The sequence below is a fragment of the Pelecanus crispus genome, chromosome 2 (assembly GCF_030463565.1).
Source record: "Pelecanus crispus isolate bPelCri1 chromosome 2, bPelCri1.pri, whole genome shotgun sequence".
NCBI lineage: Eukaryota > Metazoa > Chordata > Aves > Pelecaniformes > Pelecanidae > Pelecanus > Pelecanus crispus.
Genome location: NC_134644.1, coordinates 96168062 through 96182476, shown reverse-complemented (window position 1 = coordinate 96182476; position 14415 = coordinate 96168062). Strand labels below are relative to the sequence as shown.

Here is a 14415-nt window from a genome sequence, read left to right as displayed (position 1 = left end):
CGTCGGGGCGGCCGCTCCCGTCCCGCTCGGACAGACGGACCGCGGCGACAAACGGCTGCAGCGCCGCGTGCTCTCGCCGCTAGGCGCATGCGCGGGCCCGCCCCCACCGCTCCTTCCGGGCGGCGGCCGCAGCCGCGCCGCCTCCTCTTCCTCCTCCTCCTCCTCCGCCGCCCCGCCGCCGCCGCCCCGCCGGAACTTCCGCTCCCCAGCGCCGCTGCCGCCCGCGGCGGCCCCGCCCACCAGCGGGCGGGCGGGCGGGCGGAGGGGCGGGGCGGGGCGGGCCACCGCCCCGGCGCCGATTGGTCAGCGTCGGCGGTGGGCGTGCCGCCGGCCGGCCGATGAATGGAGGCGCCGGGGCGCGCGCGGCTGCGTGGCGGGATGGGGCTCGGCGGCGGCGTCGTGTGCGGGTTCTGGCGGCGGGTGTCGGGCCCGGAGGAGCAGCGGCTGCTGGAGCTGCTCGCCTACGGGCTGGTGGCGCTGGGCGCCGCCTCCAGCCTGCTGCTCTCCTTCATCCCCATGCCCTACGGCCGGTACTCCTCGCGGCGCTTCGGCTGGCTGCTGCCCGCCCGCCCGGCCTGGGCGCTGCAGGAGCTGCCCGCCCTCCTCGTCCCGCTCGGGCTCGTCGCCTGCGGCGGGGCGGCCGCCGCCGCCTGGCCCAACCGCCTGCTGCTGGGCCTCTTCGTCGTGCACTACGCGCACAGGTGCGGCCCCGGGGCACCGGGCGGGGGGGCCCTGGCAGCGGGCACCGCGCCGGAGCGCTTGGCGGGCTGCCTGCCGCCGGGTGCTCCCGCTCGGGCGCGCCCCAAAAGCGGGGGGGGTGGCCGATGACGGAAGATTCTGTAATCGTAGAATTGTGTAAGAGGAGCAGTTCTGCGGCTGGTCAGGGTCAGTCTTGATAGAAATGCCCGGCTACTGCTTTCTGACTGCAGAGACTGGGATTCTGTCATTAACTAATTATTTACCATAATAATCACGACGGTCTCTTCTGCTTGTGCACGCGAAGATATCCTGTGTTTTTCCATGAGCTGAGCAAGTAATTGTGGCGGTGCGGTGCTTGCTGCTTTGTTTTGCTGCTGTGTGGTTTGCAGTGGAGTGCTACGGCACCCTTCGGCAATGGCATAAAAATGGGGCGTTGGGTGCTCGCTCAGTGTGCCGTATCATCTGTAGGCTATAGCTGTAGCTTTTGCGATTACCCCTGTTTAAGCAATGACTTGACCCAGTACTCTTAACGACACAGTGTTCCAACAGGGAATGTTCAGCTCTGGATGCTGGTATAATGCAATTTTAATATTGTGAAACAGTAGTTATTTTCCAATTAAGTCTTTCAAGGTAGCGTTCATTGCAGAAGTTGAACGCAGTGATCCCTGTGGGTCCCTTCCAGCTTAGGATATAATGATTCATTAAAATACTGGCAAAGCTGAGGCTTAGCGTTCCATGTTGCCTATGTAGTCAATGGTATTTGGGTATTTTGTAAAACTACTTGGGAGAAGGCAGCTTAGTTGGAAATCAGATAAGATTTTGCTGTTCTCTTCAAGTCATTGGCAACAGTTGCTGGTAATGCTCCACGAATAATTTTGCCACCATATGAATACGGCAAAGACAGACCTGTCAGGCTAATTTTAAGCTGAGTGTGGCTGCTATACAGTTATTCTCCCCTGCTTATTGTAAGACGCTGTTGCTTTTGACCAAAAGTATTCCACATCCTTGCAATTGAGAGAGACGCAATGTGCGGTTGGCCTGATGTCTGACTGGCTTTGTAAACCCAGGAGTGTGTCTTTACTCCCTCTTTTTCCATTCTTAAGAGTAAGGAGATTAGGTTTGGCATGGGATCTTAACTCTTCATTAATGTCTGGGAAAAGCTAGAAATGCAAGGCAAAGGTTTGTACGGAAAGCTGAGCTGTATCACAGTTTCTTTTTTCCAGTTGCTTATTGCTATTGCCAGACTGAGGGACTGTTCTGCAGGCGTGAACATAGACTGGAAGAGACCTCTGTTACCCTGTTCTGTTTGTTGTAATGTAGCAGGCTTTAAATAATCATATTAATGAATTTGATACGCTTTCTTGAAAGCCGTTACAGTTTTGCTTCCTCTGGAAAGACTCCTTTGAAGCAGTAGTCCTTGGGTAGCTGGAAAACACGTGAAGAATGCTCAGGCTTCAATAATTCTGCTCCTATATTATTATAGATTGTAATTAAATCAATAGGGGATTGGCTAGTTACGTGGGGCAGAGCACAAAAACACTCACCTGCTATTCTTGTTTGGAGCTTGTTTGTTAACTCATGTAATCCCCTGGGAAAAACTATCAAGATTCCTTTCCCAAATGGAATGGCAGTTGCGGATTTGTCATGTCTTTAACAGGTGTCATAGGGTAGACCAAGATTGGCAAGGCAAAGCAATTAATGTTTTTAAGTGACTTTCAGGGCCAGGAATACATTGAGCTCAATTATCTTCATTTCAAGGGGATTGACTTTCCCCCCCTGGAAGTGCTGGTGGATTTGGTGTAGGGATTGAGAGAGCTGGCTTGTTTCAGAAAGCTTGATGATAATACCACTGAGGATTTAGGAACAAAGGCAGGCAAAAATATGCTGTGCTTAACATTGGTTGCCTTTACTGCTCTGGTCAAAGTAATTGCCTTGGATACAAAATTCAAAATTTCTGTCAGAAGGGGAGCGAGGACTGATGTTACAATCCCCAATAGGCAACAAAATTAACATTTAGGTGTTAAAGCAAGTGTAACTATGCTTCTGAACCAGGATCAAAGACTCGGCTGAGAATTTGAAAAGCAGGATAATATGGACTATGGATTTCAGTTTTGGACATTAAAAGTATCTTTTCTGTTTGTTAATGCAACAAGGTTTCTTTCCTTGTTTCCCATAGGGCACTCATATTTCCTTTTCTGATCCGGGAAGGAAAACCAACACCGTTTTTCACTTTTGTGCTAGCGCTTCTGTTCTGTATTTACAACGGATACTTGCAAGGCCGAAGCTTAAGCAACTATGCGAAATACCCCTCAGGCTGGTTAAAAGATCCGTGTTTCATTACAGGTGAGTTAAAACACGTTATGAGAATATTAGGTGTAGTCTTCCTTTGCCTTCGCAGCTTTTTATTTTTTATTATAACTTTATAGTAGCTTCAGTCCCATTTTATAACTTTTCTTATTGTTAATTGCCTTGTTTGCTGTAGATGGAAGCCTTTTAACCTTTTTTATTTTAGAACTGTGAACTGATGTTTCTTTCCACAATGTCAGTGCTAGGTGAGCTGACTGTCATCTTTATTTTTAACACCAAAGAAAGTACAGCTTACGTATTTTTTTCAATGTAGGAACTTGAGGCCTTAAATGGAACCAGCAGGACACAGGTTTAGAACAAAGCAAGCAGATTTTCCACACAACATGTAGATTAAACTGAAATCCCTTGTTTCTTGGTGTTATAGGTACTAAAGGTTCGTATGTGGTCAAACAGAAGTGAACAAATTAGTGTAGTAAAAATCCAGTAAGGGTAGCTGCTCAATACCAAGATACCACTTCTAATGCCAAAAGTCCTTGGTGTTAGGATATTTACACATGCGTGCACACACATGCACCAACCCACCCACTCTCGTAATAGGAGGGTATTTATCTCAGCTAGGTACTTCCAAATATCTGCAGTTTATGCTTGTAGCTTTGGTCAACTTAAATGCAGAAGTGCTGTATTGTACACTGGATACTCCCTGAACAACTGGACTATTACGTTCTAGTTCTTCAAAAACTTCTGGCAGTGTCTATAAGCCTCTGTTTAAAATGACTAAAAAAAATTGAGTAGCAGTTTAGAAAATAGCAATAGCGAGAAAGCATGTTTGCTGAGGGCTAGCAAGATATTTTTTCAGTCTATATGAAGTTACATGAGGAAGAGAAATGGGAGGGTGTCTATAAGTAGCAGCCAAACAAGTTCAGTAGTTGGAAGCTGAAATTGGATAAATTTACATACAAGACAGAAATTTGGAGAAATGAGGCTGATAACCATCATGGTGGGAGGTTTCAAACAACTGATAATGTTCCCTGTCTGTGGAGCCTTAGTATACAGATTGACTGTCTGTTTCCAGATGTTTAGGAGTTAATTCTGGAAAAGCTATAGGTTATCTACACCAGCAATTGATTTGGAGCAGCAATATAGTTTTGATGTGATTCCTTCATGGTTCCTCTGGACTGTGTGTGAGTGCAGTGAACTGCAGTGAACTAGTCTGTTTTCAGAGGAAATGGAAATGTTCTGCTTCAGATGCAGTACAACATTTGATAAAAACCATCAGCTTGCAAACCAATGTGGGAGCAACATCATAATCTTTCAGCATGTACCTTACATATATGTACCAATAAAAAGTTTGTGGTCTTACCAAGAGAACCCATGATACCCTGAAGCGGTGAATGCTACAAACAGGGGCATGCATACGCACCTGCCTGTTTCACCCTTGTGTTCTTTCCTAATACGTCTGCGCTTCTAGCTAGAAGCTCCTTCCTTTCTTTGCTTGCTTTAGCTTGTTCAAACACTTAGCAGTATGCTGTATGTCTTTTCTTACTCTTTTAAATCCCCACTCAACTACTTCCTTCTAATGTTGATAGCTAACCCTTGTGTGCATCAAAACACTTTTCTCTGCAGCAGCTCTGCGAAGCAGAGCAGTACCCATAACTCAGAAGGTGCAGGTGACAGAACATCAGCACCTAGTCTGTTGGGTGAGGCTTTTTACCTGGCAGTCACGCAACCAAGCACATGTGCCACCTCTGCTCCCTACACAGAACAGGCACGAAGAGAGCATGGGGAGTGTCTGTACGTGGATATGGTCTCATGACCGAGGGATGTGGGTTAGTCAGTATCTCTCCTAATATCTATAGGCATCTGGAAGCTCCAAATGATCTTGTGCCTTCTTGGAAAGACTAACCATGCAATCTGAGATGAGGCACTGGTTCACCTGAAGTGTCTACCAGCACTACCAGCTGTAGAAACTGGCCTCCTGCTGTTTCTATACAGCATCTTGTACTGCATATTCCTGAAATCCGGAGTGGGGAGGTGAACCAGATAGCAGTTACCATACTGTCACTCTCAAATAGCCTGCAGAACAAGAGTAGGTCTTTTTGTGTGAGATTCTGTGTGGGTGAGGGTGAAGAGAGCACTGGCGCAACAACACACACGTGCTCTTCTGTTGCACTAGGTTGTTTGGTAATGTAGACTTAATTACTGTCCTTCTTATGCAAGTGTTCTAGTATGAACCCAGGCCTTAATCTCCAGGTTTATCCTGATGAAGGAAAAAAAAACCTCTTGAGTTTAATAGTCTTGTGAGGTCATCTGTGTTGTGTGGCGCATCCTGTGGTTCTGAGAACCCACTGGAGTACGCTGTGGCTCCCTTCCTGTTTACACATCTGTGTTTCTCTGTGGTGGAAGTGAAGTCATGCAGATCGTGGTGCATAACCAGCTCTTGGCTTTGTAGAATGCAGTCCTAGGACTCAGCCATGGTGAGAATCTGCAGATGAGGACAGTGAAGTACAATGCCCACAGAGTATAGGCACAGGGAATGTGGTTATGCAGTACTTCAGGGGGAAGTGGATCTTCAAATCAAAGAGGGGTGCTGTGAAAGTAGCCTATGTTCATCGGCTTGTTGTCAATGAAGAGAGATTTGATTGTTTCCTTCTGACATATGGTAGTTTTCAAGTAGGAGGGGTAAAAATGCACAGAATCAAACTAACCTTCTATAATAATTGGACATTCTTAAAGCAAGCTCCAGTCTTTCTGCATTATCTGAAAAGTTCTTAGCAGTTCATACACTAATTTACAAACAGGTACCAATGCAGAATGCGCAGGTAACATTCTTCAAAATTACGGTGGCATTTCAGAGAAATCAAAGGGACTCTAATTTCCCCTCCTGAGAAAGAAATTTAGTATTCTTTCTAGAACTGATACTAACTTTCAGTATAGATTTTTCCTCATGATAACACTGAAGTAAATTAGTAGAAATATTGTTTACGTTTAAGTAGAATTAATCTGTGTGCTTGTTAAGAAATTTCCTTTCAAATTATTGTATGGATATAGATAATGACTTGCTAATTTAGTTGCATGCATAACATCCCTTGTTTTCCCAGGTAGTCTCAATCTTCTCTGGCAATTAGCAAATTCATAATAATTACTAATGCTAAGAGGAGAAAACTATTGTTGTTGCTGGATGCAGCAGGGATTCAATATCCTCTGTTTGGATAGAGATCTGTTTTGATGGAAAAACATTACAGTGATCCATTTTCCTGAAAGTAGAATTCAACAGCATTTGAATTCTTCATCCTGTGTTTTTGAATGTTGTCATTACATGAACTGGTCTTCCTCATTACATTGATTTAACCTATCTCGTGATGATGTAATTACATTGAATATACAGTTGAAAGGATTATGGTAAAATTTTACTACAAAAGACACTTTGCATATGGCATCTACACACCTTGATTGCTAATGGAAACTTGCTGTGCTGTATGAACAAAAGGTTAAGAAACACGCTTCTTCACAGGACTAAATTCTGCTACTAGTTTTGTAATAAAGCAGATCATAACAAACACACACCATTTTTTATTTCTATGGGTAAATATGGAGAGAGCTTTCATGGAGAAACCTCAGTTTCTCTGCAGAACAGTCATTTCCTCCTAATCTACGTGGAAGCAGAGAGCTAGGTCCTTTAGGTAAACACAGTCCACCAGGGCTTGAGAGAAAGCAAGCTGCCTATTTAGCAACTTTTTTGAGAGGCAAGGTCCACTTGTATCTGTAGCTTCACTTTGAAATGTAGCTTAAGTCTTGGTAAAGTGTGCTCTGACAACCAATTAGTCTTGCAACATGACCTTATACATCTGGATATCCACTTAGTGTCTTTGAGGTGGTCATACCACTGAATTTCTCTGTATTGAAGGAGAACCATCTGAAAGACTCAAGTTATGGGTGCAAAAAGGCAAAGTTTTCTTTATCTGGCATGTGACTTTGTTCTAGAAGCACATCACTGGCATTTCCTTGGTAATTCAAATAAAAACCAATAACTTGGGAGGTGGATTCAAAACAACGCAATGGATATACCCTCAAAACCTGAATCTTGTGTGTTCCTAAGAACAAAGAACACTGCCTTCAAAGGAAGATAACATAGGTAACGTAGCCAAAGACTCAAAATGGAAGGGTGAAAATACTGAATTTCAATCCAAAACTCCTTTTGATTTATCCAATGCAATTATGGTGACAAGACATAAGGATGCAGAATGTGACAATAATATCAGTTGCTTTGAAAGCCTAGTATAAATGGTTAAACCATTTTGCTGAATGACACAAGTAAATGGTGCATGAATTCCTTCACAATTTCATTATTCCTTTTATTGCACAGAAGCCTGCTGTGGAAACTCTGGTATACTGTCAGTAAAAAAAAGAGGGGGACTGAGATGTGTCCTTCTGGCAGGAATGAGAATGGCTGTTTCTTTCAGTTTTTAAAACTTTAGTGTATTTGTTTTTCTGTGTGAAAGTTCGGGAAATACACACTTTAGGTCTGTATATATGCACATGCATACATTTATGTAAGTCTAGCAACATAAGAATAAACTTCATACTTACAGTACTATTCCTATCTAGAAACCTGTTGATTACTACAAGCTCTGCTGACTGATGAGCTCAGTGTGGGACTGGGATTGTGCATGGTGTCACCAGAATTGCTTATACTGCTTACATTACTACTGCTTTGAGATAATATGCCTAATATGTGATATATGGCTGTAGTTTGTTTTCTGAACAAGCACTTTGGCTCAGTGCATTAAAGATAGTATTTTAAATATTTCTTTTCAGGTTTTATAGGGTGGTTGATCGGCATGGCCATCAATATTCATTCTGATCATATTCTCAGAAATCTGAGAAAACCAGGGGAAACCGGTTACAAGATACCAAGAGGTGAGTAAAAATTTTACAGAAATTTATATAGCAAAAGAAGCATCTGTCATATGAGGAGAGGTGGAGGGAGCTGGGACTGTTCACCCTGGAGAAGGCTCAGGGGGATCTTAATGATGTATGTAACTACACAATGGGAGGGAATGAAGAAGAAGGAGCCAGGCTTTTCTCAGTGGTACTCAGTGACAGGACCAGAGGCATTGGGCACAGAATTCAAACACATGCAGTTACATCTGAACACATTTTTTGCTGTGAGGGTGGTCAAACACTCGAACACGTTGCTCAGTGAGGTTGTGGAGTCTCCATCTGTAGAGATACTCAAAACCAGGCTGGACATGGTCCTGGGCAGCCTGCTCTAGCTGACCCTGCTTGGGCCAAGGGATTTTGGACTAGATGATCTCAAGAGGTCCCTTCCAACCTAAAATGATTCTGTGTAAAGATGACCTTCTAAAGCTTGGTGTATTTTAGGGGAGATAGTAATTTATGATATAAGAAGAAACTGGAAATAGCAGTTTGTTGTCTACCTCAAGAAGTCATTTAGTAGTGTGGGAAACATTTTTTTTTTTTTCCTCTTAAGCCAAATATTCTAAGGGATCTGTTTCATGGTATCACGTGGCTTGTGCAAGGCTTTGAATTTCTTGGCCAGCTTTGACTGTATTTTTAAAAAATGGTAAAAATGTAGCATAGCATTCTAAACTTGTATGAGAATCAGCAGGTAGGTGGAGAAAAAAGACCTAAATTATCATCCCAGTGGTGGGGCAGGACAGGAAGGCAGAAAGTACTCGGCAACTGTGTGTGGCTGGCCCATCTTATGTTGTCCCACATATGAAGAGGGAGGGCTCTTAGGTAACTGAAGAGCAACCACTACAGCTGTAAGGGGCATACAGGGAAAAGAGGACAGAAATCTAAAGGAAATTAGGCATTATAAATTCTGGGCTTCATGGGAAAATGGAGAATATGAAAGGACTTCTTATGAAGCCAATTGAACTGTTAAGGTTTATTGACACTTTTGGAAACATTACTTTTCCAGGTATATTAGACTCTCAGTGAGAGCAGAAAAATAATAGTTACCTCTGAATTCTACTGTTTCTCTAAGTTTTTCCTTTAGTTGTTGCTCTCTTCTGTTTTTTAGTGAGGTTTTTTAAATAAAACTGGAAGAAATAGATATATAAGGCAGTAGACTCTTATTTTTCACCAAGAAGTTAACTCTATAATTTTAATAGATGTAAATCCAAGTGCCCGTGTGAAAAATGAATATGAACATACTGTACTGTTTTCAGTGTACAAAAAAATTCTGAAGGAAATAAGATGTTATTTGTTGCACAGTCAGGAAGAGTTGGTCTTATTGATATTGCTCACTCAGTTTAAGTGCTAGAATTCTGCTTCTCTTTTGTCACAGAAGTAAAGTAATTAAACCAAGGTCAAAACATGTCCTTTATTACACTTGGCAAATACTTGTTTGTTTAGTCCCACTGGTAAAGCATGTACTGAGATGTTATCAATTTGTACACTAACTTTGGAATTAGGGTGAAAGTTCTCATTTTATAAAATTCCCAGCAGGTGAGTACTGATTGTTTATGCATAGCTGGCTGCAAAACACATTTAATGCAGACTGCCAATTACTTCTTTCACTGAGTGTCAGGGCTGAAGCAGTAGACCTGATGGGGGATGGGAACAACAGGGCAACACATTTTAAGCTAGAGGATAAATTTGGAACTTTAATTCATAATAAACTTAATTTCTGAAGTACTTAAATTAAATTAAACATTGTATGCTAACTAACCCTATGAGTATTTTCTGGGACTCTTAAAGGGGAGCATATTTTCTATTTTTACATATTTTAAAAAAGGTTTATTTTATGATCAAAGAGCCAGTTTGATATCATTGTTAAATAATTATTTACAAAGGCATGAACTTGGTTCTAATACTGGTAAATCTGCTTTTCTTTCATGGTCTAAAGAGGAAAAATGGAGCTGGAGAAGGTCTGTCAGAATGAGGTCTGAAGTGATTCTTCATAGTACAGCTTGAACTGGAAAATGCTGGCTTTAAAAATTATATAGAGACATTGGTGATATAGCTCTTATCTGACTTATGGTAGAAGATAGCTTTGGAGATCTTCACGATTAAGGTTTTTTTAAAATACCTCTGTCCTGCTTTCAGGAGGGATGTTTGAGTATGTCAGTGGAGCCAACTTTTTTGGAGAGATCCTGGAATGGTTTGGGTTTGCCCTTGCCTGCTGCACCATTGAAAGCCTTGCATTTGCGTTGTGTACGCTTTTCATCTTGGGTTCAAGGGCAAAACAACACCACCAGTAAGTGTGTCTTACAATTTCTGTTGTCTCTATGCCACATTTTATTTCCATTTCACAAATTATGCCTCATCCCATAGGGATGTTGCAGAGCAAGTCTTGTGAAAGACTCTGCTACTGCAGTGGAGAATGATAGAGAATACTCTGAGTAGTATTAAGCACTGCAGAATTTCAATGGGATAGTACTGAGCATAAACAACACACAATGTACAATGAGGTGGTCAAAATAATGTTTAAATGAACATAGTTCATCCTGGATCTGTAAAGACTATAGACAAGTTTGGGAAAATTGTCTTAACTGATCATATTTATACTTTCCCTTGCGGCTCAAATTTGTTTCTATAATACTAAAATTTTGAAAATGACTAAGCCTTCTGTAACAGGCACACTTTATAGTCAAGCCTATACCATATTGGCTATAATCAAGTGTATAGACAGTATGAAAACAGTTCTAGTAGATGATATTTAATAAAGTCTCTGGTCTGTAATTAAACAGTCTGCTAATGTACTGTATTCATAATGTGGCTTTCCTGCTAGCAGAAGGATCATAGTTTAAGACTTGTTTCTTGAAAGGATTCTCTTTAAGGAATAGCATGTTTAAAATAATTTGAATGCCTTAATCTTATTTTGGTTATTTTCAGCTTCCTGCTTTGGTTCTCATGCTTAAACTTAGTGACATAAGACGAAATAAACATGAATTTATGGAGGAAATAGGTTGACAAAAATGCCATTGCTAATAGTCTGTCAAGGCAGCCATGGCTATGTCTAGTGGAGTCTTGAAAACCTCCAGAAACAGAGGTTTTCTTGCACCTTGTATGTAGGGTGTTCCAGGTCTGTATTACCCTCCCAGTGAACAAGTTTTTCCTACTATCCAACCTGAACCTTCTAAGCCTGTCACCTGTGACCATCTCTCCTTGTTTTACCACCTGCAATTACTGAGCAGAGTCTCAGAATATCTTAGGTTGGGAGGAGCATCTGAAGGTTGTCCAGTCATCCGGTGTGACCTGCTCGAACCAGGGCTAACAGCAAGGCTATATCTGGTTGCCCAGGGCCTCATCCGGTTGAGTTCTGAGTGTCTCCAAGGGTGGAGGCTTCAGCACATCTCTGGCAAAGCACTGGAACAGGATTTTTCTCATTCTCATGGGGAAGAGGGTTTTTTCCTTATGTCCAGTTGGAATTTTCCATGTTGCAACTTTTATCCCTGCCGCTTGTTCACTTGCTGTGTGCCTCCAGGAAGGGTATAGCTTTGCTTTTATTCTTCTATCACTGTAGGTAGTGGAAGACTGCAATTAGATCTGCCTCTTAGCTTCTTTTACAGGCTGAACAAGCCTAGTTCCCTCAACCTCTCCTCTTACATGTTCCAGCTATGCAGTTGTATTAATGATGATCTACTGGATTCTTCTACAGTTTGTGGACATCTCTATTGTGCAGGAAGCTGAAAACTGGAGGCAGTAATGCAGATGCAGGCTCTCAGCTGGTGAATAGTGGAGAATAAGCACTTCCCTTGACTTGGTGGCTCTATACTTGTTACAGCAGGCCAGTATGCAGTTAGGCTTCATCATTGCATGGATCCATTACTGAACTCATGTTCAACTTGTCCACCAGGATGTCCATGTCCTTTTGGGCAGAGCTGCTATCTAGCCAGTCAGTCTCTGCCCTCACTTTTGTGTGGGGCCATTGCATTCCAGCTGCAAGAGTTTGCATTTCATTCATGGTTTTGCTCCGTTGTCTTAAATAACTCCCCTTCCAGTACCTGTAGGCAGCAATAACAGGCCCCCCTTAGTCTCTTCCTTGTCAGACTAAGCAATGCCAGGTTCCTCAGCCTCTCTTTGTATATTACATTCTTCAGACTCAAATTCCATGGTTGGTTTCCGTCTATCTTAAGTCTTGACAGCACTCTTTCAGGGCTCTTGACTTACAGAGCATAATGAAAAGCTAAACATTGCTAAAAAGTAATTTGCACTGAAGAAAAAATGCATAAAAATGAGGGGTACAGAAAAAAACCCTAAAAAGTATCAAATGCTTTTAAGTGAAGACATATTTTGGTGTAGTCTGTTTAGTTTGAAAAACTTGTAATAAATGACTGAAAAGGATAAATAGTGTAATGCTGGTATTCCACAGCTGCAGGTTATCATGTGTTGCATGTTCTGTTCTCTGCTTATTCCAGCTTTGATCTTGCAGTTAGCTATTGATAATACGAATGCCTGCACCTTTGAGGAGCCCAGACAAAGTAATTTTTTTTTTATTTTAGAGAAGCAGAAGAATAAATATTTGAAAATCAGGGTAAATGTGTTATACAAGGTGATGAGGCAAATAGTAACATTTGGTAGCACTATACATTTATTCTTTTTAAATTGTCTGGATTTGAAAATAGTGATGGTCTTTGAGGGGGATTAGCAATAAGGCTACTGTAATGTTTGTCACATTCAGTTTGATTATCCAAATCCTACAGTGGAACTGAAGACATTTCTATCCAGAACAGGGCTGTCATTCCAGTATGTGAAGTATCCCTTGCTTCCACATGAAGTCATTATACAATTTGACATGTTATCCCCTTGAATGTTTTTGATTCTGCGTGCACTGCCCACCTTCTAAAATGCAAATATGCAGGATGCATAACAACATACATTTTGCAACAACTCACTATTCTTTCCCTGGCTGCTCTCACCACATCTGTTGGTTTGATTTCTCATTGCTGGCAGCAGTAACTTTGTTTTGTTGTAGTTGGTGATTAGATGTCATTAGGATGAGTGTGGTAAATGGCAGTTTTCTATCCAGAGTAGGTTCTAAATGCATTTTTTTGTTTGTAGCCAGAAAATATATGGATTAAATTGAACACATTGTACAATTATTTAATTTCCTCGACAGCATTTTGAAGACTCAATACTCATCACATTTCTGTCTTTGTTTTTCAGATGGTACCTTGAGAAATTTGAAGACTACCCAAAGTCCAGAAAAATTGTGATCCCATTTGTGTACTGAACTGTGCTTTTAACACTGTTTTTGAAATGCATGCTTTCTGTAATAGCTAATGCTTTACAGGTGTTGGCAGGTTAACAACATACTCTGATCATCACTGTGACAAAGCCTTTGCATCAGTGCTGCTACTAGCTGCTTTTCCTCTTGATGAAAACCCAGAATCTGATGGGTATGGTGAATAGGAACAGAAATGCTTTTCCGACAATGGAGCACCATCATAAATACATTAGACAATGTGTCTGCATTCACGTCAGTGGAAAGTACTGTACAGGACAGCTGGTGCTTCCTTTTCTGCCTATGCTGGCTTCTGCTGTTTCCACTCGATCTAGCCACGCTGTCCTGAGGACTGTGCTGTGAGGCCAGTCACCCTCACTGCAATCTGGATGGTGTATTCTGCCTGTTGTTTGCCTGCATACACAAATGGGGCTGATTTTTTTTTTTCTTTGCCTTCCTAATCCTTTCTTCCCCCCACCTGCATTTCCAGGAGAACTGATGATGCAGACCAAGGACATTAGATGAATATAGTTGCTGTTAGGTGAGAGACAGTGTTCTTTCTCCTCTTTGCACTCTTACACAGATATGGACACTGTATAGATAATGCCATTTACATAACCAGCTGTAATGCTACCTTTCCCAAATGATAGATTAAGGTTGTCATCTACCTCTCAAATTTGATAACTATCTCAATATTCAATATGTGTTTTCTCACTCAACACTATTTTTGGAAGGCATTCGTTATTTGGGAAACTTAGGCCTGTCTAGTGCTGTTAACAACTGTGTAATGTTTTCTCACTTTACAAAAAGAATTAGGATTTTTACGAAATTCTCTTACTATGCTGTTTAAAAAAAAAAATCAGGTGTCTTCCTTTTCCTGTTGATAATGGTCTAGATGATTTTATATTCCAAAAATCTGGAATCTTTTAGTGCTGCTTGTTTTATTAATATCAGTTCTCATACCCCTACATTTTTCTCCCAAAGGACTCCAGAAGGGTTTCAAAAACATGGTGGGATCCCAAGTATACCGACTTTCAAGTTTCAGGCACATCTGTGTCCTTTGCATGCTTGTGATATTAAAGAATTTTTTAGAATTGCTGAAAAAAAATTTAAGAAATTCTACAGAAAACTTAAACAAAAAGCCACACAAAAAAACCCCAAACCGACAACCAAATAATAATAATTTAAAAGAAACTAAACAACAACAAAAAACC

General features: G+C 41.7%; 1 protein-coding gene across 1 annotated transcript; it reads left to right on the top strand.

Moving 5' to 3' along the window:
- The first annotated feature begins 338 nt into the window (after window positions 1-338).
- On the top strand, window positions 339-13210 carry SRD5A1 (steroid 5 alpha-reductase 1). Its single transcript, XM_075728314.1, is given in 6 exon segments — window positions 339-364; window positions 366-701; window positions 2876-3042; window positions 7822-7923; window positions 10081-10231; window positions 13144-13210. Coding segments are annotated over 6 exon segments (849 nt in total).
- Window positions 13211-14415: the final 1205 nt, after the last annotated feature.